Source organism: Amblyraja radiata, chromosome 7 (genome assembly GCF_010909765.2).
Source record: "Amblyraja radiata isolate CabotCenter1 chromosome 7, sAmbRad1.1.pri, whole genome shotgun sequence".
Lineage (NCBI taxonomy): Eukaryota > Metazoa > Chordata > Chondrichthyes > Rajiformes > Rajidae > Amblyraja > Amblyraja radiata.
Window position 1 is genome coordinate 87,495,571 of NC_045962.1, and position 24,591 is coordinate 87,520,161.

The 24,591-nt window shown below is 51.0% G+C and overlaps 1 protein-coding gene across 2 annotated transcripts in view; it reads right to left on the reverse strand.

Annotated features, from left to right (window-relative positions):
• The window catches only part of ercc3 (ERCC excision repair 3, TFIIH core complex helicase subunit), a 37,192-nt gene that overhangs the window by 338 nt on the left and 12,263 nt on the right, over positions 1–24,591 (reverse strand). Inside the window, exons 7-15 of one of the 2 annotated variants that reach the window (XM_033024956.1) lie at positions 20,146–20,350; positions 17,058–17,372; positions 15,728–15,912; positions 12,381–12,583; positions 11,085–11,181; positions 7,929–8,046; positions 5,983–6,101; positions 4,757–4,906; positions 3,713–3,868 (exon numbers count right to left, since the gene is read on the reverse strand). In XM_033024956.1, the coding sequence (XP_032880847.1) occupies positions 3,743–3,868; positions 4,757–4,906; positions 5,983–6,101; positions 7,929–8,046; positions 11,085–11,181; positions 12,381–12,583; positions 15,728–15,912; positions 17,058–17,372; positions 20,146–20,350 (1,518 nt within the window). In that variant the 3' untranslated portion in view covers positions 3,713–3,742. Of the gene's footprint in view, positions 1–3,604; positions 3,869–4,756; positions 4,907–5,982; positions 6,102–7,928; positions 8,047–11,084; positions 11,182–12,380; positions 12,584–15,727; positions 15,913–17,057; positions 17,373–20,145; positions 20,351–24,591 lie in introns of those variants that run through there. The other variant, XM_033024955.1, reaches the window with a different exon arrangement.

A 24,591-nucleotide genomic window follows, 5' to 3' on the forward strand; every position in this document is an offset into this window, starting at 1 on the left:
TAGAGTGGATGTGGAGAGGATGTTTCCACTAGTGGGAGAGTCTAGGGCCAGAGGGCACAGCCTCAGAATTAATGGGTGCTTTTTTAGAAAGGAGGTGAGGAGAAACTTCTTTAGTCAGAGGGCGGTGAATCTGTGGAACTCATTGCCACAGACGGCTGTGGAGGCCACAAGTCAGTGGATGTTTTTAAAGCAGAGATAGACAAGTTCTTGTTTAGTACGGGTGTCAGGGGTGATGTCGAGAAGGCAAGAGAATGGAGTTAGGAGGAATCGACAATAGACAACAGGTGCAGGAGTAGAGGCCATTTGTCCCTTCGAGCCAGCACCGCCATTCAATGTGATCATGGCTGATCATCCCCAATCAGTACCCCGTTCCTGCCTTCTCCCCATATCCCCTGACTCCGCTGTTTTTAAGAGCCCTATCTAGCTCTCTCTTGACTATAACTAGTGAACATCCCAGCACCGAGCATTCTCACAACATGTCACAGGGCAGGTGGCAGAAGGAGTGAGAACATGGAAAGCTGGATGTGGAGGTCAACAGTTAATTGACAGAGTCTGGCCCAAAACATCACCCATTCCTTCTCTCCAGAGATGCTGCCTGGCCCACTGAGTTACTCCAGCATTTTGTGTCTCCCTTCGGTTTAAACCAGCACCTGCAGTTCCTTCCCACACACACACAGTCACTATTTGTCACGTATGCAACTGCCCAGTGAAGTTCTTGCGTATATTACACGTGTTGGCGCCGTTATTCAAAGTGCAAAGTCCGGTCGGCCTCTCGCGCTCGATGTACTGGAGCAGTTCCTGTGAACCCACGTCCCTCTCCTCCCCTCCCCTCTCCCTGCTATTCTTGCTATTGAGGGAGTGCAGCGTAGGTTCACCAGGTTAATTCCCGGGATGGCGGGACTGTCATATGCTGAGAGAATGGAGCGGCTGGGCTTGTACACTCTGGAGTTTAGAAGGATGAGAAGGGATCTCATTGAAACATATATGATTATTAAGGGTTTTGGACATTAAGAGGCAGGAAACATGTTCCCGGTGTTGGGGGAGTCCAGAACCAGGGGCCACAGTTTAAGAATAAGGGGTAAGCCATTTAGAACGGAGACGAGGAAACACTTTTTCTCACAGAGAGTTGTGAGTCTGTGGAATTCTCTGCCTCAGAGGGCGGTGGAGGCCGGTTCTCTGGATGCTTTCAAGAGAGATCTAGATAGGGCTCTTAAAGATCGCGGAGTCAGGAATATAGGGGGAAAGGCAGGAACGGGGTACTGATTGTGGATGATCAGCCATGATCACATTGAATGGCGGTGCTGGCTCGAAGGGCCGAATGGCCTCCTCCTGCACCTATTGTCTATTGTCCCTCCCCACTCCCCTCTCCTCTCCTGGCCATCTCTGTGTCTTGGGGGCGCCTCCTGCAGATGACCTTGAAGCCTGCAGCCGGAGACATTATCCCGGTTCACCGTCCCACCGGCCCTTGCTCCTCACGCCCGACGTCTCGGCTCCCTCCCGGTTACGCCGACCAGCGAGCTTTCCGACCGGGGCCCGCTAGCCGGGGGCCACTAGTGGGAGAGTCCAGGACCAGAGGTCACAGCCTCAGAATTAAAGGACGTTCCTTTAGGAAGGAGATGAGGAGGAAATTCTTTAGTCTGAATCTGTGGAAGTCATCGTGTAAGAAACTTACCCCACTCACCAAACTCTGCCCCACTCACCTTAAAGCCATGTCCTCTAATATTTGATATTTACACCGGCAAATAGCTTCTGCCCGTCTACCCAATCCATGCCTCTCAATTTTATGTACTTCTCCCAGCTTTCCCTTCAGCCTCTGAGCGTTCCACAGAAAACAGTCCAACCCAGACTATTATCTAAATGGTGGCCGACTAGGAAAAGGGGAGATGCAGCGAGACCTGGGTGTCATGGTACACCAGTCATTGAAAGTAGGCATGCAGGTGCAGCAGGCAGTGAAGAAAGCGAATGGTATGTTAGCTTTCATAGCAAAAGGATTTGAGTATAGGAGCAGGGAGGTTCTACTGCAGTTGTACAGGGTCTTGGTGAGACCACACCTGGAGTATTGCGTACAGTTTTGGTCTCCAAATCTGAGGAAGGACATTATTTCCATAGAGGGAGTGCAGAGAAGGTTCACCAGACTGATTCCTGGGATGTCAGGACTGTCTTATGAAGAAAGACTGGATAGACTTGGTTTATACTCTCTAGAATTTAGGAGATTGAGAGGGGATCTTATAGAAACTTACAAAATTCTTAAGGGGTTGGACAGGCTAGATGCAGGAAGATTGCTCCCGATGTTGGGGAAGTCCAGGACAAGGGGTCACAGCTTAAGGATAAGGGGGAAATCCTTTAAAACCGAGATGAGAAGAACTTTTTTCACACAGAGAGTGGTGAATCTCTGGAACTCCCTGCCACAGAGGGTAGTCGAGGCCAGTTCATTGGCTATATTTAAGAGGGAGTTAGATGTGGCCCTTGTGGCTAAGGGGATCAGAGGGTATGGAGAGAAGGCAGGTACGGGATACTGAGTTGGATGATCAGCCATGATCATATTGAATGGCGGTGCAGGCTCGAAGGGCCGAATGGCCTACTCCTGCACCTAATTTCTATGTTTAACCCCTCCCTACAGCAGTACCCCCTAGTGCAGGCAGCGTTCAGGTAAAGATAGACACAGAGTGCTGGAGTAACTCAGCGGGTCAGGCAGCATCTGTGGAGAACATGGATAGGTGACGTTTCGGCTCAGGACCCATCTTCAGATGGAAGTTTCAGACAGGATGAGTGAAGAAGGGACCTGTCACGAAACATCACGCATCCATGTTCTCCACAGATGCTGCCTGATCCGCTGAGTTACTCCAGCACTTTGTGAAACGTCACCTATCCATGTTCTCCACAGATGCTGCCTGATCCGCTGAGTTACTCCAGCACTTTGTGAAACGTCACCTATCCATGTTCTCCACAGATGCTGCCTGATCCGCTGAGTTACTCCAGCACTCTGTGTCCACCTTCGGTATATACCAGCATCTGCAGTTCTTTGTTTCATCACTCTGATAAACCTCCACATGCTTCCTGTAATCGGGGCGACCAGAACTGCCTGCAATAGTCCAAATGCGGCCTAACCTGTGGAGATAGTCACCTAGTGTGGAAACAAGCCCTTCAGCTCAACCTGGCCACATCAGCCAACATGGCCCTTCTACACTAGTCCCAGCTGCCTGCATTTTGCCCATATCCTGTCGTATTCGAATCTGAAGAAGGGTCTCGACCCGAAACATCACCTATTCCTTCGCTCCATAGATACTGCCGCACCCGCTGAGTTTCTCCAGCATTTTTGTCTACCTTCCTGTCCTATCCATGTACCTGTCTAACTGTTTCTTAAACGATGGGATAGTCCCAGCCTCAACTACCTGTGGCAGCTCGTTCCATACACCCACCTGTGTGGAAAAGTTACCCCTCAGATTCCTATTAAATCTTTTCCCCTTCACCTTAAACCTGTGTCCTCTGGTCCTCGATTCCCCTACTCTGGGCAAGAGACTCTGTGCGTCGCGAACTTGTGACTCCAAAACACTAACCCAAGTATAACAGGGACCGAACGAGACTCCAAAAAACCAAATCCACATTTAATACAAAATACTTATTTATTGCAACGTCTCTGACCGAGAGGGAACGTTGTAAATATCACGGGCAACGCTGCTGCGGTTTTCAACGTGAACAACACTATCCTGACCTCCGGTGTCGGCCTCTGCACCCCACCCTCTCACTTCCTGAAGCGTTTGAAGAGAGGGTGGATGTTCTTCCCGAAGCTCTTGCTCCGCTGGTACTCCATGTAAATGGTGTCGTCCGCTCCCGACATGGAGCCCATCGAGCCGGCACGCCGGCAGATCTGGAGAGGGAGGGAAAGGTTCAGTTCATTGTCCCGTGTACCGAGGTACAGTGAAAAGCTTTTGTTGCATGCTAACCAGTCAGCGGAAAGACAATACATGATTACAATCGAGCCGTCCACAGTGTACAGATACAGGGTAAAGGGAATAACGTTTAGTGCAAGGTAAAGCTAGCAAAGTCCGATCAAGGATAGTCCGAGGGTCACCAATGAGGTAGATGGGAGGTCAGGACCGCTCTCTAGTTGGTGAGAGGACGGTTCAGTCGCCTGATAACAGCCGGGAAGAAACTGTCCCTGAATCTGGAGGTGTGTTGGTTTTCACACTTCTGTACCTCTTGCCCGATGGGGGAGGGGAGAAGAGGGAGTGACCGGGGGGTGAGACACTATACAGATTAACAGTGTAGGAATGAACTGCAGATGCTGGTTTACACTTAAGATAGACTGTAGCTGGAGTAACTCAGCGGGACAGGCAGCATCTCTGGAGAGAAGGAATGGGTGACTTTTCGGGTCGAGACCCTTCTTCAGACTTAGAGTCAGGGAAAGGGAAACTTGATGGTAAGGTGTGAAAACAACAGATAAAAGCAGACGATGATTAAGGAAATGACTACGGGTGCTGTCTGTACGGAGTTTGTACATTCTCCCCATGACTTTTCTCCGAGATCTTCGGTTTCCTCCCACACTCCAAAGACGTGCAGGTTTGTAGGTTAATTGGCTTGGTGTAAATGTAAATTGTCCCTTGTGTGTGTAGGATAGTGTTAGTGTGCGGGGATCGCTGGTCGGTGCGGACTCGGTGGGTCAGATTCCGCGCCGTGGCATTTCAACTTCACGTGTCTGCAGTGTGCACCTTGTGTGCTCCCTCCACCACCTGGAGCACCTGGAGCTCTCTCTCACCTGTCCCTTGGAGTTGAACTCGCCGAGCACCACCTCCTCCTCAGCATCCAGGTCGGACGCGGCCAGGACCTTCTGCAGAAGCTGCTGCTGCTCATCCTTGGAGCTGAAGGACAGGTCTTCTTCCTCCATGCCAGCCAGCTTGGTGATCACCTGTACACGAGGCAGGTTGACACGTGCTCCATCAGTCTGATGCAGTCATAGTTACATACAGTGTGGAAACAGGCCCTTCGGCCCAACTTGCCCACGCCGGCCAACATGCCCCATCCACACTAACCTCATCTGCCTGCATTTAGCCCATATCCCTTAAAAATAGCAGAGTCAGGGGAGATGGGGGGGGGGGGGGGATATGGGGAGAAGGCAGGAACGGGGTACTGATTGGGGATGATCAGCCATGATCGAAGGGCCGAATGGCCTACTCCTGCACCTATTGTCTATTGTCTATCCCTTCAAACCTGTCCTATCCATCTACCTGTCTAACTTTCTTAAACGTTGGGATAGTCCCAGCCTCAACTATCTCCTCCGGCAGCCCGTTCCATACACCCACCACCCTGTGTGAAATAGTTACCCCTCAGATTCCAACTAAATCTTTTCCCCTTCACCTTAAACCTATGTCCTCTGGTCCTCGATTCCCCTACTCTGGGCAAGAGACTCTGTGCGTCTACCCGATCTATTCCTCTCATGATTTTATACACCTCTATAAGATCACCCCTCATCCTCCTGCGCTCCATGGAATAGAGACCCAGCCTGCTCAACCTCTCCCTGTAGCTCACACCCTCTAGTCCTGGCAACATCCTTGTAAATGCTGCAGCCAGAGACAGGTGGCATGGTGCTGGACACAAAGGGCTGGAGTATCGGGATGCATCGCAGCACGGGTTGGGAACAGCTCCATCCAAGACCGCAAGAAATTGCAGCAAATTGTGGCGTAGCCCAGACCGTCACACACACAAACCAACCTCCCTTCCAGAACCTACCTGATCTCCCGGTGGCCCAGCACTTCAACTCCCCCTCCCATTCCCAGTCTAACCTTTCTGTCCTGGGCCTCTTCCATTGTCAGAGTGAGGCCCAGCGCAAATTGGAGGAGCAGCACCTCATATTCCGCTTGGGTAGCTTACACCCCAGCGGTATGAACATTGACTTCTCTAACTTCAGATCTCCTCTCATCCTTCTACAATGAACTGAACTGAGCCCTGCCCCCCCCCCCCCCAGGTTGTGTGGGCTTGGCCTACCTTGAAGCTGTAACCCTGGTCCACCAGGAAGCGCTGCCTCTTGGCGGAGTAGGCCATCTCCTGTGTGTCCTGGGACACCAGGGAGTAGAAGAAGGCGTTGTACTCCTCAGCGACCATCCCTGCGGGAGAGATGGAGACCGAACACGTGAGGTGTGAGGACCAGGGAACGTGCAGAGCAGAGGAGAGACACAAGATGCTGGAGTAACTCAGTGGGACAGGCAGCATCTCTGGAGAGAAGGAATGGGCGACGTTTCATAGAAACATAGAAAATAGGAGCAGGTGGAGGCCATTCGGCCCTTCGAGCCAGCACTGCCATTCATTGTGATCATGGCTGATCGTCCCCAATCAATAACCCGTGCCTGCCTTCTCCCCATATCCCTTGACTCCACTAGCCCCTAGAGCTCTATCTAACTCTCTCTTAAATCCATCCAGTGACTTGGCCTCCATTGCCCTCTGTGTCAGGGAATTCCACAAATTCACAACTCTCTGGGTGAAAAAGGTTTTTCTCACCTCAGTCTTAAATGACCTCCCCTTTATTCTAAGACTGTGGCCCCTGGTTCTCGACTCGCCCAACATTGGGAACATTTTTCCTGCATCTAGCTTGTCTAGTCCTTTTATAATTTTATGTGTTTCTATAAGATCCCCCTCATCCTTCTAAACTCCAGTGAATACAAGCCTAGTCTTTTCAAGACCATTCGGGTCAAGACCATTCTTCAGACAGAGACTTCAGTCTGAAGAAGGGTCTCAACCCTTGTACACTCTGGAGTTTAGAAGGATGAGAGGGTATCTCATTGAAACATATAAGATTATTAAGGGTTTGGACACGCTAGAGGCAGGAAACATGTTCCCGATGTTGGGGGAGTCCAGAACCAGGGGCCACAGTTTAAGAATAAGGAGTAAGCCATTTAGAACGGAGACGAGGAAACACTTTTTCACACAGAGAGTTGTGAGTCTGTGGAATTCTCTGCCGCAGAGGGCGGTGGAGGCCGGTTCTCTGGATATTTTCAAGAGAGAGCTAGATAGGGCTCTTAAAGATAGCGGAGTCAGGGGATATGGGGAGAAGGCAGGAACGAGGTACTGATTGGGGATGATCAGCCCGTGCTGGCTCGAAGGGCCGAATGGCCTACTCGTGCACCTATTGTCTATGGATATATTTAAGGCAGAGATAGATAGATTATTAATTAGTACGAGTGTCAGGGGTTATGGGGAGAAGGCAGGAGAATGGGGTTAGGAGGGATAGATCAGCCGTGAATGAATGGCGGAGTAGACATGATGGGCCGAATGGCCTAATTCTACTCCATGAACCTTCGGAAACAGACCATTCAGCCCGACGCGGCCACCAGCACCAGTGAGTGTGGAAAATATAACGACAGAGAGCAATGTTGACAGTGAACATACACACCTTCCATCCTCACCCCTCACCCACAGCTGTACCCCCACCCCTCACCCCCCCACCCCTCACCTTCACCCACCCTGACCCCCCTCACCCTGAACCCCCCTCACCCTTGCCCCCCACCCCTCACCCCCCAAACCCTCACCTTCACCCACCGCACCCCCCCACCCCTCACCCTGACCCCCCCCACCCCTCACCTTCACCCACCCTGACCACCCCCACCCCTCACCCTTGCCCCCCACCCTCACCCCCCCACCCTCACCCCCCACCCCTCACCCTCACCTCCCCTCTCTCCCACCCCCCTTTCTCACCTCCTCTCTGTAACCTCCCCTCTCTCCCACCCCCCCCCCCATCTCACCTCCCCTCTCCCACCCCCACTCATCCATCTCCCCGCCCCACCTTCTCCCACTTTCCTGCTCCCTTTGTCCCACCTCCCAGCGATGGTTCCCACCCCTCTCCTATCTCCCCCTCGTCTGTCCCCTGTCTCCCACCCTGTTCTTCGTTCCCACCCCCCCCCCCCCCCCCCAAGGCGTTGGCAGCTTCCCCCACCCACCTTTCTTTGGCCGCAGCACCCTGCCCAGCCGCTGGGCCTCCTGCCGTCGGGACCCCCCGTGTGAGGAGATCTGGATCAGCACGTTGGCCTCGGGGAGATCGAACGAGGTGTCGCCAACCTGGCGGAGTAAAGGGAGGTCATGGTTCTGTCTCACACACAATCCCCACCCCCCTCCCCCCCTACAGCTCACCCGTGGCACCCCCTCCTCTCCCACTCCCCAACCCTCCCCTCGCCTCCCCTCCCACAGCACTCCCTCCTCTGCCACTCCCCTCCCCGGCATCCTCTCCCTCTCCTCCCCACCTCTCCCCTCAAAGGGCACTCACTCCCCTTCTCTCTCACTCCCCACTCCCCACTCCCTCAGTGGTGAGGGTAACCCTTCTGAGAAGCTGAGACAACAGCAAGCGGAGCCGGAGGGAACTCAGCGTGTCGACACAGAGGGCGGTGGAGGCCGGTTCTCTGGATGCTTTCAAGAGAGAGCTAGATAGGGCTCTTAAAGATAGCGGAGTCAGGGGATATGGGGAGAAGGCAGGAACAAGGTACTGATTGTGGATGATCAGCCATGATCACATTGAATGGCGGTGCTGGCTCGAAGGGCCGAATGGCCTCCTCCTGCACCTATTGTCTATTGTCACACACCCCCACAAATCTCTGCAGATGCCCCGTGGAAAGCAGAGCGCCGGGCTGCATCGCAGCTTGGGTTGGGAACAGCTCTGCCCAAGAACGCAAGTCAAATAGTGAAAGGCCTGGATAGAGTGGATGTGGAGAGGATGTTTCCACTAGTGGGAGAGTCTAGGACCAGAGGTCACAGCCTCAGAGTTAAAGGACGTTCCTTTAGGAAGGAGATGAGGAGGAATTTCTTTAGCCGGAGGGTGGTGAATCTGTGGAGGGCGTCAATTGATATTTTTAAGGCAGAGATAGACAGATTCTTGATCAGTACGGGTACATTGATGATGGGGAGAAGGCAGCGGTAGAGGTGCTGCCTTACAGCGCTTGCCGTAACATTATAAAAGGACTGGACAAGCTAGATGCAGAAAAAATGTTCCCATTGTTGGGGGAGTCCAGAACCAGGGGCCACAGTGTAAGAATAAAGGGGAGGCCATTTAAAACTGAGATGAGATAAAACTTTTTCACCCAGAGAGTTGTGAATCTGTGGAATTCTCTGCCACAGAGGGCAGTGGAGGCCAATTCACTGGATGAATTTTAAAGAGAGTTAAATAGAGGTCTAGGGGCTAGCGGGGAGAAGGCAGGCACAGGTTACTGGTTGTGGATGATCAGCCATGATCACAATGAATGGCGGTGCTGGCTCGAAGGGCCGAATGGCTTCCACCTGCACCTATTTTCTATGTTTTTAGACCTGGGTTGGATCCTGACTACGGATGCTGCCTGGACATTCTCCCCGTGACCCGCGTGGGTTTTCTCCGAGATCTTGGGTTTTCTCCCACTCCAAAGACGTACAGAAAGCAGGTAAATTGGCTTGGTGATTGTAACAATTGTCCACGGCATGAGGTGTGGATGGAGTCGATGGTGGGATTTAGATGAGGGAATTAAATGTGACATCTCCAAGTTTGCAGATAACACAAAGCTGGGTGGCAGTGTGAGCTGCGATGAAGATGCTATGAGGCTGCAGGGTGACTTGGACAGGTTGGGTGAGTGGGGACGATGCATGGCAGATGCAGTATAATGTGGATAAATGTGAGGTTATCCACTCTGGTGGCAAGAACAGGAAGGCAGATTATTATCTGAATGGTGTCCGATTAGGAGAAGGGGAGGTGCAATGAGACCTGGGTGCATCAGTCACTGAAAGTAAGCATGCAGGTACAGCAGGCAGTGAAGAAAGCTAATGGCATGTTGGCCTTCATTGCGAGAGGATTTGAGTTTAGGAGCAAGGAGGTCCTACTGCAGTTGTACAGGGCCCTGGTGAGACCGCACCTGGAGTATTGTGTGCAGTTTTGGTCTCCAAATGTTCGGAAGGACATTCTTTCTATTCAGGGAGTGCAGCGTAGGTTCACCAGGTTAATTCCCAGGATGGCGGGACTGACATATGATGAAAGAATGAGTCAACTGGGCTTATATTCGCTGGATATTTAGAAGGATGAGAGGGGATCTAATAGAAACATAACATTCTTAGAGGATTGGACAGGGTAGGTGCAGGAAAAATGTTCCCGATGTTGGGGGAGTCCAGAACCAGGGGTCACAGTTTAAGAATAAGGGGTCGGCTAGTTAGGACTGAGATGAGGACAAACATTTTCACCCAGAGAGTTGTGAATCTGGGGAATTCTCTGCCACAGAAGGCAGTGGAGGCCAATTCACTGGGTGTTTTCAAGAGAGAGTTAGATTTAGCTCTCAGGGCTAAAGGAATCAAGGGATATGGGGAGAAGGCATGAACGGGGTACTGATTGTGGATGATCTGTCATGATCACATTGAATGGCGGTGCTGGCTCGAAGGGCCTCCTGCACCTATTGTCTATGTTTCTATGAGTCTGGTCTGTGTGACGGACTGGGCTACATCCATAGCTCTCTGTGGTCATAAGGGCATAAGTGTTAGGAGTAGAATTAGGCCATTCAACCCATCTAGTCAAGTGTGTAGGATTGCGTTAGTGTGCGGGGATCGCTGGTCGGCGTGGGCCCGGTGGGACAAAGGGCTGTATCTCTAAACTAAAGGCAGGAGAATGGGGATAGACCAGCCACGATTTTGAAGGCCGAATGGCCTAATTCTGCTCCTATCACCTATGAACCAAGACACTCGGTTATGAACCGAGACATTGGACTCGCCCAATGTGAGTCCAGAACCAGGGGCCACACAGTCTTAGAATAAAGGGGAGGTCATTTAAGACTGAGGTGAGAAAAAACCTTTTCACCCAGAGAGTTGTGAATTTGTGGAATTCCCTGCCACAGAGGGCAGTGGAGGCCAAGTCACTGGATGGATTTAAGAGAGAGTTAGATAGAGCTCTAGGGGCTAGTGGAGTGAAGGGATACGGGGAGAAGGCAGGCACGGGTTATTGATTGGGGCCATGATCACAATGAATGGCGGTGCTGGCTCGAAGGGCCGAATGGCCTCCTCCTGCACCTAGTTTCTACGTTTCTACTACACCTCAGATGCACCTCGCCCCCACCTCCCTCCCCGGCTCCTGCGCTGGCAAACAGCAGCTCATTTACCTTGGAGATGAAAATAGTGTTGATCTTCGGGTTGTGCGTGAAGTTCTGCAGGATCTGCATTCTCTCCCCCTGCGAGGTGGGGCCATAGATGTACGGCCTGCAAATAGCAACACCACCAATTAGCTACATCACATTAGTAGCGGCACCTCACACACACTGTCATACCACCAGTGATCACATCACACACCCGTCCCACCACAGCCGAGTTAAGTCACCCCCCACCATCACACACCTGTCCCATCACAGTAGAGGTACAGTACATCACACCTGTCCTATCACGGTAGAGATACATCACACGCCTGTCCCATCCCATTTGTGTGGGCTAGTATGAGCTGAAGGGCCTGTTTCCACGCTGTCTGAGTCTATGACCCCCCTCTATTCACCAGAAGAGTTATAGCTGCACCATCACCCTCCCTCATAAGGTCATCAGGAATAGGAGCAGAGTTAGGCCATTCGGCCCATCAAGTCTACTCTGCCATTCAATCATGGCTGATCTATCTCTCCCTCCTAACCCCATTCTCCTGCCTTCTCCCCATAACCCCTGACACCCGCACTAATCAAGAATCTATCTATCTCTGCCTTAAAAATATCCACTGACTTGTGGCCTCCACAGCCGTCTGTGGCAAAGAATCCCACAGATTCACCACCCTCTGACTAAAGACATTTCTCCTCATCTCCTTCCTGAAAGAATGTACGTTAGTTCTGAGGCTGTGATCTCTAACATAAACAATAGGTACAGGGAGTAGGCCCTTCGGCCCTTTGAGCCAGCACCGCCATTCAATATGATCACAGCTGATCATCCACAATCAGTACCCCGTTCCTGCTTTCTCCCCATATCCCTTGATTCCGTTAACCCTAATTGCTATATGTAACTCTCTCTTGAATACATCTAGTTAGTCCTAGGCTCATAGATTAGTACAGGTGTCAGGTTAGTACGGGTGTCAGAGGTTATGGGTAGAAGGCAGGAGTGAGTGGGGCGGGTGAGGCAGCATCTATGGAGTGAAGGAATAGGTGACATTTCAGGTCGAGACCCTTCTTCAGCTTCGACCCGAAACGTCGCCTATTCCTTCGCTCCGTAGATGCTGCCTCACCCGCTGAGTTCCTCCAGCATTTTTGTCTACCTTCACTATTCTTTTTTACATTTTACAATTTTACAGCATCTGCAGTTCCTTCATAAACGACTCAAGGGTGAATGACACTGTAATAGTATGAGAGGCACTGGGTTAACCCACTCACAGCTGGAAGCTGAAACTAAGACTAACGTAGAGGACAGCCGCACGCTGGGCCGCTCCTTACCTGTTCAGCCTGATGGCGTACTCCTTCAGCGCAAACACGTTGTCGGCGAATACGATGATCTTGTCGTTTCTCCGCTCGTGGAAGCGGATGAGGAACTGGCAGGCGCGGAACTTGTTGGGGTTCATCACGTACAGCAGCATGCGCTTCTTGGTTTTAATGGCCACGTACTCCCTGTAAAACTCCGGCGACATCGGGCACCACACCTGCACGACCAAAGGGAGGGAGGGTGACAATAGACAATAGACAATAGGTGCAGGAGGAGGCCATTCGGCACTTCGAGCCAGCACCGCCATTCAATGTGATCATGGCTGATCATCCCCAATCAGTACCCCGTTCCTGCCTTCTCCCCATATCCCCTGACTCCGCTATCTTTAAGAGCCCTATCTAGCTCTCTCTTGAAAGCATCCAGAGAACCGGCCTCCACCGCCCTCTGAGGCAGAGAAATCCACAGACTCACCAACTCTCTGTGAGAAAAAGTGTTTCCTCGTCTCCGTTCTAAATGGCTTACTCCTTATTCTTAAACTGTGGCCCCTGGTTCTGGACTCCCCCAACATCGGGAACATGTTTCCTGCCTCTAGTGTGTCCAAGCCCTTAACAATCTTATATGTTTCAATGAAATTCCCTCTCATCCTTCTTAACTCCGGAGTGTACAAGCCCAGCCGCTCCATTCTCTCAGCATATGACAGTCCCGCCATCCCGGGAATTAACCTAGTAAACCTATGCTGGTCAGAGGATAGGCACAGATTGCTGAAGTAACTCAGCGGGTCAGGCAGCATCTGTGGAGAACATGGATAGGTGACGTTTCACAGAGTGCTGGAGTAACTCAGCGGGTCAGGCAGCATCTGTGGAGAACATGGATAGGTGACGTTTCACAGAGTGCTGGAGTAACTCAGCGGGTCAGGTGCAGCAGGCAGTGAAGAAGGCGAATGGTATGTTAGCATTCATAGCAAAAGGATTTGAGTATAGGAGCAGGGAGGTTCTACTGCAGTTGTACAGGGTCTTGGTGAGACCACACCTGGAGTATTGCGTACAGTTTTGGTCTCCTAATCTGAGGAAGGACATTCTTGCCATAGAGGGAGTACAGAGAAGGTTCACCAGACTGATTCCTGGGATGTCAGGACTTTCATATGAAGAAAGTTCTGGATGTTGGGGAAGTCCAGAACAAGGGGTCACAGTTTAAGGATAAGGGGGAAATCTTTTAGGACCGAGATGAGGAAAACATTTTTCACGCAGAGAGTGGTGAATCTCTGGAATTCTCTGCCACTGAATGTAGTTGAGGCCAGTTCATTGGCTATATTTAAGAGGGAGTTAGATGTGGCTCTTGTGGCTAAAGGGATCAGGGGGTATGGAGAGAAGGCAGGTACAGGATACTGAGTTGGATGATCAGCCATGATCATATTGAATGGCGGTTCAGGCTCGAAGGGCCGAATGGCCTACTCCTGCACCTATTTTCTATGTTTCTATGTCAGACAGCATCTCTGGAGAACATGGATAGGTGACGTTTCACAGAGTGCTGGAGTAACTCAGCGGGTCAGGCAGCATCTGTGGAGAGAAGGAATGGGTGACGTTTCGGGTGGAGGCCCTTGTTCAGACTGAGTCAGAGGAGAGTGAGATGCGGAGATACGGAAGGATGTGGTGTGAAGATGATATCAAAGAGTACAATGTTCATGGAGCATGTCGAACAGATCATTGTTAGGTGGGGGAAGTAGACAACGAGGGATAAGAAGATAACATTTCATCAGGAGGACAGTCAAACCGGTCGGAGAACTAGGATGGTTGAAGGCTGGAGAGAGAGGTAAAGTTGTAGTCAAAGACATCAAGATGTCGCTGGGTTGAAAGCTGCCCAAGCGGAATACAAGGTGGTGTTCCTCCACTTGGCTCAGTGCATCAGGTCAGATCTCTCTGTGCCCGCCCTCCTCCCACCGAGACACGCCGGGTCACTGCGCCACCCGACAGAGAACGAGCTCGCAGGCGATGGCACGGTGGCGCAGTGGGTAGAGCTGCCTCCTCCCCATATCCGCTGACACCCGCTCTAATCAAGAATCTGTCCTCTGCCCTAAAAATATCCACTGACTTGTGGCCTCCACAGACTTCTGTGGCAAAGAATTCCACAGATTCACCACGCTCTGGCTGAAGAAATTCCTCCTCATCTCCTTCCTGAAGGAACATCCTTTAATTCTGAATCTGTGACCTCTAGTCCTAGAGTCTTCCACCAGTAGAAACACCCTCTCCACATGCACTCTATCCAAGCTGAGATGTCTATCTAAGATGTACCTAAGTGCTAATCTTCATCTACTTCTCTACATCGGTGAGACCAAGCGCAGGCTCGGCGATCGTTTCGCTGAACACCTCCGCTCAGTCCGTCTTAACCTACCTGATCTCCCGGTGGCTCAGCACTTCAACTCCCCCTCCCATTCCCACACTGACCTTTCTGTCCTGGGCCTCCTCCATTGTCAGAGTGAGGCCCAGCGCAAACTGGAGGAACAGCACCTCATATTTCACTTGGGTATTTTACACCCCAGGGATATGAACATTGACTTCTCTAATTTCAAGTAGCCCTTGCTTTCCCTCTCTCTCTCCATCCCTCCCCCTTCCCAGTTCTCCCACCAGTCTTACTGTCTCCGACTACATTCTATCTCTGTCCCACCCCCTCCCCTGACATCAGTCTGAAGGGTCTCGACCCGAAACGTCACCTATTCCTTCGCACCACAGACACTGCCTCACCCGCATAGTTTCTGCAGCATTTTTGTCGACCTCCGTTGATTTTCCAGCATCTGCAGTTCCTTCTTGAGCAATAGACAATAGGTGCAGGAGTAGAAACTTCAGGAGATTCAGGAGACTCAATGTGAGGCCCAGCATAAACTGGAGGAGCAGCACCTCATATTTCACTTGTGTATTTTACACCCCAGGGGTATGAACATTGACTTCTCCAATTTCAATCGAAATATGAGGTGCTGCTCCTCCAGTCGGAGACAGTAAGACTGGTGGGAGAACTGGGAAGGGGGAGGGATGGAGAGAGAGAGGGAAAGCAAGGGCTACTTGAAATTGGAGAAGTCAATGTTCATACCCCTGGGGTGTAAAATACACAAGTGAAATATGAGGTGCTGCTCCTCCAGTTTACGCTGGGCCTCACATTGAGTCTCCTGAATCTCCTGAAGTTTCTACTCCTGCACCTATTGTCTATTGTTCAAGAAGGAACTGCAGATGCTGGAAAATCAACGGTAGACAAACTGTAGACAAACTGGAGAAACTCAGCGGGTGAGGCAGCATCTATGGGGCGAAGGAAATAGACAACGTTTCGGGCTGAAACCTTTCTTCAGACGCTTGTCTATTGTCTATCTTCTCACCTCAGCACACTGCACCTTGGCGATGTAGCCGCTGTTCTGCAGCTCCATCCAGTTGGCTTCGAAGAGCTTGGGCCCGATGAGGAAGTTGAGGTCAACGATCTTGTCGTCTTCCCGCACCAGCGTGGCCGTCAGTCCCAGCTTGCAGTGGGCCTGCACGATGGTCAGCACCCGCCGGAACATTTTCGCTGGACAAAGAGTCACGGAGTCAGGCAGCGTGGAAACAGGCCCTTCAGCCCACACCACCCAACGTGCTCCCCCCCCATCTACGCTGGTCCCACCTGCCCGCATCTAGCCCATATCCCTCTAAACATCTAGTTTAGTTTAGAGATACAGCAGGGAAACAGGCCCTTCAGCCCACACCACCCAACATGCATCCCCCATCTACACTGGTCCCACCTGCCTGCATTTGGCCTCTCAACATATCCCTCTAAACAGTTCAGTTTAGTTTTAAAGATACAGCGCGGAAACAGGCCCTTCGGCCCACCGGGTCCACGCCGACCAGCGATCCCCGCACACTAACACTCTCCTACACACACTAGGGACAATTTTTACATTCATACCAAGACAATTAACCTACAAACCTGTACGGCTTTGGAGTGTGGGAGGAAACTGAAGATCTCGGAGCAAACCCACGCAGGTCACGGGGAGAATGTGCAAACTCTGTACAGACAGCGCCCGTAGTTGGGATCGAACCCGTGTCTCCTGGCACTGCATCCGCTGCTCTAGGTGTCAGCCGCTCTACATCGGTGAGACCAAGCGTGGGCTTGGCGATCGCTTCGTCAAACACCTCCGCTCGGTTCGCAATAACCAACCTGATCTCCCGGTGGCTCAGCACTTCAACTCCCCCTCCCATTCCCAATCCGACCTTTCTGTCCCGGGCCTCCTCCATGGCCAGAGTGAGGCCCACCGCAAATTGGAGGAGCAGCACCTCATATTTCGCTTGGGTAGTTCACACCCCAGCGGTATGAACATTGACTTCTTCAATTTCAGCTTTCTCCCTCTTTCCCCTCCCCTTCCCAGCTCTCCCACAGCCCACTGTCTCCGCCTCTTCCTTTCTTCTTCCCGCCCCCCCCCCCCCCCCCCTCATCAGTCTGAGGAAGGGTCTCGACCCGAAAACGTCGCTCCATAGATGCTGCCTCGCCCTCTGAGTTTCTCCAGCATTTTCGTCTACCTGCATACCTCGGTACCGTACGCAAGCGAAGAATTTCACTGTGACTTGTCACAGGTGACAATAAAGTCTTCTATTCTATTCTATTCTATTCTATTGCTGGCGGCAACATGCCGGTGAATCTTGCCGGCACGGTCTCCAGCTTTGGCGCAGGGTGATTACCGGGGATGGTGTGCACCTCGTCGAGCAGCATCAGCCCCCACTCCTGGCTCTTGAGCCACTCCATGACCCGCTCGGCCTCCCACGACCGCTTGGTGGTGTGCCCCAGCATGGAGTAGGTGCTGATGGCCACGGAGCAGCCGATGGGCTTGTCCTTGGCGTCGGAGGTGAAGCGGCAGATCTGGCTGTCGTCGATGGTGGACCACATCTTGAACTGGGACTTCCACTGCTCCACGGACACGGCCGAGGTGCACAGCACCAGGCACCGCTTGCGAATGGTGCAGGCCGCCGTCACCCCCACCAGCGACTTCCCCGCACCTACAGGGGGAGAGGCCCGGTCGCCCGGAGAAAACACACCAGGTCACAGGGAGAACGTGCAAACTCAAGTCAAGGTTTTCCCCTTTGGTGGCAAAAAACAGGAAAGTAGACTATTATCTGAATGGTGGCCGATTAGGAAAAGGGGAGATGCAACGAGACCTGGGTGTCATTGTACACCAGTCATTGAAAGTAGGCATGCAGGTGCAGCAGGCAGTGAAGAAAGTGAATGGTATGTTAGCATTCATAGCAAAAGGATTTGAGTATAGGAGCAGGGAGGTTCTACTGCAGTTGTACAGGGTCTTGGTGAGACCACACCTGGAGTATTGTGTACAGTTTTGGTCTCCTAATCTGAGGAAAGACATTCTTGCCATAGAAGGAGTACAGAGAAGGTTCATCAGACTGATTCCTGGGATGGCAGGACTTTTATATGAAGAAAGACTGGATAGACTCGGCTTGTACTCGCTAGAATTTAGAAGATTGAGGGGGGATCTTATAGAAACGTACAAAATTCTTAAGGGGTTGGACAGGCTAGATGCAGGAAGATTGTTCCCGATGTTGGGGAAGTCCAGAACAAGGGGGTCACAGTTTAAGGATAAGGGGGAAATCTTTTAGGACCGAGATGAGACATTTTTTTTTCAAGATTCAAGAGAGTTTATTGTCATGTGTCCCTGATAGGACAATGAAATTCTTGCCTTGCTTCAGCACAACAGAACATAGTAGGCATTGACTACAGAACAGATCAGTGTGTCCATATACCATTGTATAAATATATACACACATGAATAAATAAACTGATAAAGTACAAATAACAGATAATGGGTTATTAATGTTCAGAGTTTTTTTCCGAGCCAAGTTTAATAGCCTGATGGCTGTGGGGAAGTAGCTATTCCTGAACCTGGTCGTTGCAGTCTTCAGGCTCCTGTACCTTCTACCTGAAGGTAGCAGGGAGATGAGTGTGTGGCCAGGATGGTGTGGGTCCTTGATGATACTGCCAGCCTTTTTGAGGCAGCGACTGCAATAGAGTTCAGTTTAGTTTCGATATAGCGCAGAAATTGCTCGGCGGGTGAATGTCACACGTGCCAAGAGCTAGTTTAGAGATACAGCACGGAAACAGGCCCTTCGGCCTGAGTCCGCACCGACCAGCAATCCCTGCACACTGTAGGTTTACAAGGTTAATTCCCGGGATGGCGGGACTGTCATATGCTGAGAGAATGGAGCGGGGTGGAAGATTGCAACCTTCACGTGGTCCACCCTGTTTCGACTAATGCAATCAACTCGACGTTCACAAACAGAAGATCAAATTAAACATGTTGTCCTACAGCTTTAGGCTGTGCAACCCACACGAAAGAAGAAGAGAATGGAGCGGCTGGGCTTGTACACTCTGGAGTTTAGAAGGATGAGAGGGCATCTTATTGAAACGTATAAGATTATTAAGGGTTTGGACATGCTAGAGGCAGGAAACATGTTCCCGATGTTGGGGGAGTCCAGATGTTGGGGGAGTCCAGAACCAGGGGCCACAGTTTAAGAATAAGGGGTAAGCCATTTAGAATGGAGACGAGGAAACACTTTTTCACACAGAGAATTGTGAGTCTGTGGAATTCTCTGCCTCAGAGGGCGGTGGAGGCCAGTTCTCAGGATGCTTTCAAGAGAGAACTAGATAGGGCTCTTAAAGATAGTGGAGTCAGGGGATGTGGGGAGAAGGCAGGAACGGGGTACTGATTGGGGAAGATCAGCCATGATCACATTGAATGGCGGTGCTGGCTCGATGGACCGAATGGCCTACCCCTGCACCTATTGCCTATTCCACTATCCTACACACACACCAGGGACAATTTTTACATTTACACCAAGCCAATTAACCGACAAACCTGCACGCCTTTGGAGTGTGGGAGGAAACCGGAGAAAACCCACACGGTCACAGGGAGAACGTGCAAACTCCGTACAGACAGCACCCTTGGTGAGGATGGAACCCGGGTCTCCGGCGGCTGCAAACGCTGTAGGGCAGCAGCTCTAACCCTGTGCCACCGTGACCGCTTTAAGTTTGGAAGGAAACTGGAGATTCCGGAGAAAACCCACGCTGTCACGGGCAGTGCCCGCGGTCAGGATGGAACCCGGGTCCCTGGCGCAGTGAGGCAGCAACTCTACCCGCCGCGCCAACGTGCCGCCCCTCAAAGTGAAGTAGAGTAAGCGGCGGGGACATAGAAACATAGACAATAGGTGCAGGAGTAGAGGCCATTCGGCCCTTCGAGCCTGCACCGCCATTCACTGATCATGGCTGATCATCCAACTCAGTATCCTGTACCTGCCTTCTCTCCATACCCCCTGATCCCTTTAGCCACAAGGGCCACATCTAACTCCCTCTTAAATATAGCCAATGAACTGGCCTCAACTACTTTCTGTGGCAGAGAATTCCAGAGATTCACCACTCTCTGTGTGAAAAATGTTTTCCTCATCTCGGCCCTAAAAGATTTCCCCCTTATCCTTAAACTGTGACCCCTTGTTCTGGACTTACCCAACATCGGGAACAATCTTCCTGCATCTAGCCTGTCCAACCCCTTAAGAATTTTGTACGTTTCTATAAGATCCCCCCTCAATCTTCTAAATTCTAGCCAGTACAAGCCGAGTCTAGCATGCCTTTCTTCATATGAAAGTCCTGACATCCCAGGAATCAGTCTGGTGAACCTTCTCTGTACTCCCTCTATGGACAACAGACAGCAGACAATAGGTGCAGGAGTAGGCCATTCGGCCCTTCGAGCCAGTGCCGGGAACGTACCGCAAGGGAGGACGATGACCCCGGAGCGAGCGCGGCCGTTGCCGAACATCTTGCGCAGGCTCTTCTCCTGGTACGGCCGCAGCACGGCGGTGGGCTTCAGGTCGATGTTGACGTCGGGGTTGACCGTGTCGTTCCTGAAGTCGTACTCGGCCAGCAGCGGATACTCCATGTGGATGCAGCGTTTCTGCAGCTCCTCGATCATCTCCTGCAGCCAGCAACACGTTGAAAGACAAGTGATTAGATTAGATCCTTTATTTGTCATTCAGACCTTTCGGTCTGAACGAAATGTCGTTGCCTGCAGCCATACATGTAATAATAAACAACAAAACACACAAATTAACATCCACCACAGTGAGTTCACCAGGCACCTCCTCACTGTGATGGAGGCAAAAATCTTAGGGTTGCTGTCTCTTCCCTCCTCTTCTCCCTCTGCGCTGAGGCGATATGTTGTTACCCCACCGGGCGATGGTAAGTCAGTCCCGCGGCTCAACCGAGTTCCGCGAACGGGCCGGTTCAAGCTCCTCGGCCCGGGGTGGTCGAAGCTGCCGCCCTCCAGTCCAACGGACGCAGCTGTTGCCGCGGGAGCTCCGGAAACAGGCCCCAACCTGTGACCTGCGAGCTCCCGACGATGTCGTCCACTGGCCCGCAGCCGAGCCCTGGATTCAGGCCGCCGCCGCCGCCGCCGGAACGCCACCTCAGCCACCGGAGCGCCAGTGTTCGAGAGAGAGTTAGACTTCTATGCACTTCTAGCACTAAGGGGCTAAAGGAATCGGTATACGGGGTATTGATTTTAGATGATCAGCCATAATCATATTGAATGGCAGTGCTAGTTCGAAATGCCGAATGGAAGAATGGAAAACAGGGGAGAGACAATGACTTTGCCTTCCATCACAGTGAGGAGGAGATTCTCTGTGATGGATGTTTGTGTAAATTGTGTTAATTGTGTGTCTGGTTAATTGTTTTTTCTTGTTGTATGACTGCAGAAACCAAATTTTGTTTGAATTCAATTGAGGTTCAAATGACAATAAACGGTATTGCATAGTATTGTTTTGGAAAGCAGCGCTCAAAGGAACCAGAGTTTTAGAAAATGGCGTCAAAACTAGTGAATGATTGAATGAGTGAATGAATGAATGCTTTATTGTCACCTGTGACAAGTCACAGTGATATTCGTACCTTGCTTACCCAAGGTATGCAAATAGACACCACATAAAGGGCGTTGACAAAGTTACAAAGGCCGGGCCCTCCTTCGTTCTCCTCTCTCCCCCTCCCCCTCACGGCGGTTCCCGCTGCCAGGAATTAGTTACAGCCACGTACAGTTGCTCCATCCATGATCGCAACAAATTGCAACGAATTGTGGACACAGCCCAGACCGTCACACAAACCAACCTCCCTTCCATCGCCTCCATCTACACCTCATGCTGCCTCGGCAAGGCCAGCAGCATCATCAAGGACCAGTCTCACTCCTGGTCACTCCATCTTCTCCCCTCTCCCATCGGGCAAGAGGCACAGAAGTGTGAAAACCAACGCACACACATCTCCAGATTTAGGGACAGTTTCTTCCCGGCTGTTATCAGGCAACTGAACCGTCCTCTCACCAACTAGAGAGCGGTCCTGACCTCCCATCTACCTCACTGGTGACCCTCGGACTATCGTTGATCGGACTTTGCTGGCTTTACCAGAGAGCAGTCCTGACCGCCCATCAGTCTGAAAAAGGGTTTCGGCCCGAAATGTTGCCTATTTCCTTCGCTCCATAGATGCTGCTGCACCCGCTGAGTTTCTCCAGCACTTTTGTCACCCATCTACCTCATTGGAGCCATTCGAACTGTCTTAATCTGACTGTACCTTGCACTAAACGTTATAACCTTCATCCTGTATCTGTACATTGTGGACGGCTTGATTGTAATTCTTTAGCCTTTAGAGAGCTATTGTGCGGTAACAAGCATGGGGTGAAGGGCCTGTTACCGCACAATAGTTCATATGTTATAGCAGCAGAATGAGGCCATTCAGCCCATTGAGTCTACTCCGCCATTCAATCGTGGCTGATCTATCTCTCCCTCGCAACCCCATTCTCCTGCCTTCTCCCCGTAACCCCCGACACCCGTACTGATCGCTAGCGCCATCCTACAATTTTACCGATTAACCTACAAACCTGCACGTCTTTGGAGTGTAGGAGGAAACCCGTAGATCTCGGAGAAACCCCACGCGGGTCACGTGGAGAAACTCCGTAGTCAGGATGGAACCCGGGTCTCTGGCGCTGTGAGGCAGCAGCTCTACCCGCTGCGCCACTGTGCCGACCCACGCAAAGAACCATAGATCTGGAAAGGGTGATGAGAAGATTTACGAAGATGTTTCCGGGACAAATTAATTATGAATAAGGTGGCGCAGCGGTAGAGTTGCTGCCTCACAGCTCCAGGGACCCGTGTTCAATCCTGACTACGGGTGCTGTCTGTACGGAGTTTGCACGTTCTCCCCGTGACCTGCGTGGATTTTCTCCAGGATCTTCAGTTTCCTCCCACACTCCAAAGACGTGCAGGTTTGTAGGTTAAAATAGGCTTGGTATAAACATGAACCAAAGTGTGCGTGTGTGTCGGTTGGTGTTAGTGTGCGGCGATCGCTGGTCGGTGCGGATCCGAAGGGCAGGTTTCTGCGCTGTATCTCTAAACTAAAACTTAATGAAATGTGGGCTCTGGTGAGACCACATCTGGAGTATTGTGTACAGTTTTGGTCCCCTAATTGGAGGAAGGACATCCTTGTGATTGAGGCAGTGCAGCGTAGGTTCACGAGATTGATCCCTGGGGTGGCGGGACCGTCATATGAGGGAAGATCGAAAAGACTGGGCTTGTATTCACTGGAGTTTAGAAGGATGAGGGGATATCTTATAGAAACATATAAAATTATAAAAGGACTGGACTACGGAAAATGGCGGTGCACCTGAATGCAGCGGCTTTGCTCTCCCCCATGTGGATGTTGTTGTTTTTGTCTGTTTTGTCCGTTTGTCTGTGGACCTGCGACTCGAAATACAACCGGCAGGACCTTCTAAGGATTGGGACGCTGTGTAGCGAACTAGAGTTCGCAAGAAGCTCCCACAACGATTCCAACAGAGAACACTGGGGAAGCAAAATGTAATTCCAAGAAATGCCGCCAAATTCTTGGAATTTAATTCTTTTTAAATACTTATTTATTATTTTACTAATAAGTGTACATATGTGTCAATGGTTGTCGTGTTTGTATTTTGTTAACTGGAGGAGATGTAATGGAGTTTCGTTGCACAGTATTGTGCAATGACAATAAACATAGAAACATAGAACATAGAAATTAGGTGCAGGAGTAGGCCATTCGGCCCTTCGAGCCTGCACCGCCATTCAATATGATCATGGCTGATCATCCAACTCAGTATCCCGTACCTGCCTTCTCTCCATACCCTCTGATCCCCTTAGCCACAAGGGCCACATCTAACTCCCTCTTAAATATAGCCAATGAACTGGCCTCGACTACCCTCTGTGGCAGAGAATTCCAGAGATTCACCACTCTCTGTGTGAAAAAAGTTCTTCTCATCTCGGTTTTAAAGGATTTCCCCCTTATCCTTAAGCTGTGACCCCTTGTCCTGGACTTCCCCAACATCGGGAGCAATCAAGTTCAAGTTCAAGTTAGTTTATTGTCATGTGTCCCTGTATAGGACAATGAAATTCTTGCTTTGCTTAAGCACACAGAAAATAGTAGGCATTTACTACAAAACAGATAAATGTGTCCATATACCATGATATAAATCTTCATGCATCTAGCCTGTCCAACCCCTTAAGAACTTTGTAAGTTTCTATAAGATCCCCTCTCAATCTCCTAAATTCTAGAGAGTATAAACCAAGTCTATCCAGTCTTTCTTCATAAGACAGTCCTGACATCCCAGCAATCAGTCTGGTGAACCTTCTCTGCACTCCCTCTATGGCAATAATGTCCTTCCTCAGATTTGGAGACCAAAACTGTACGCAATACTCCAGGTGTGGTCTCACCAAGACCCTGTACAATTGCAGTAGAACCTCCCTGCTCCTATACTCAAATCCTTTTGCTATGAAAGCTAACATACCATTCGCTTTCTTCACTGCCTGCTGCACCTGCATGCCTACTTTCAATGACTGGTGTACCATGACACCCAGGTCTCGCTGCATCTCCCCTTTTCCTAGTCGGCCACCATTTAGATAATAGTCTGCTTTCCTGTTTTTGCCACCAAAATGGATAACCTCACATTTATCCACATTATACTGCATCAGCCAAACATTTGCCCACTCACCCAGCCTATCCAAGTCACCTTGCAGTCTCCTAGCATCCTCCTCACATCTAACACTGCCCCCCAGCTTAGTGTCATCCGCAAACTTGGAGATATTGCCTTCAATTCCTTCATCCAGATCATTAATATATATTGTAAATAGCTGGGGTCCCAGCACTGAGCCT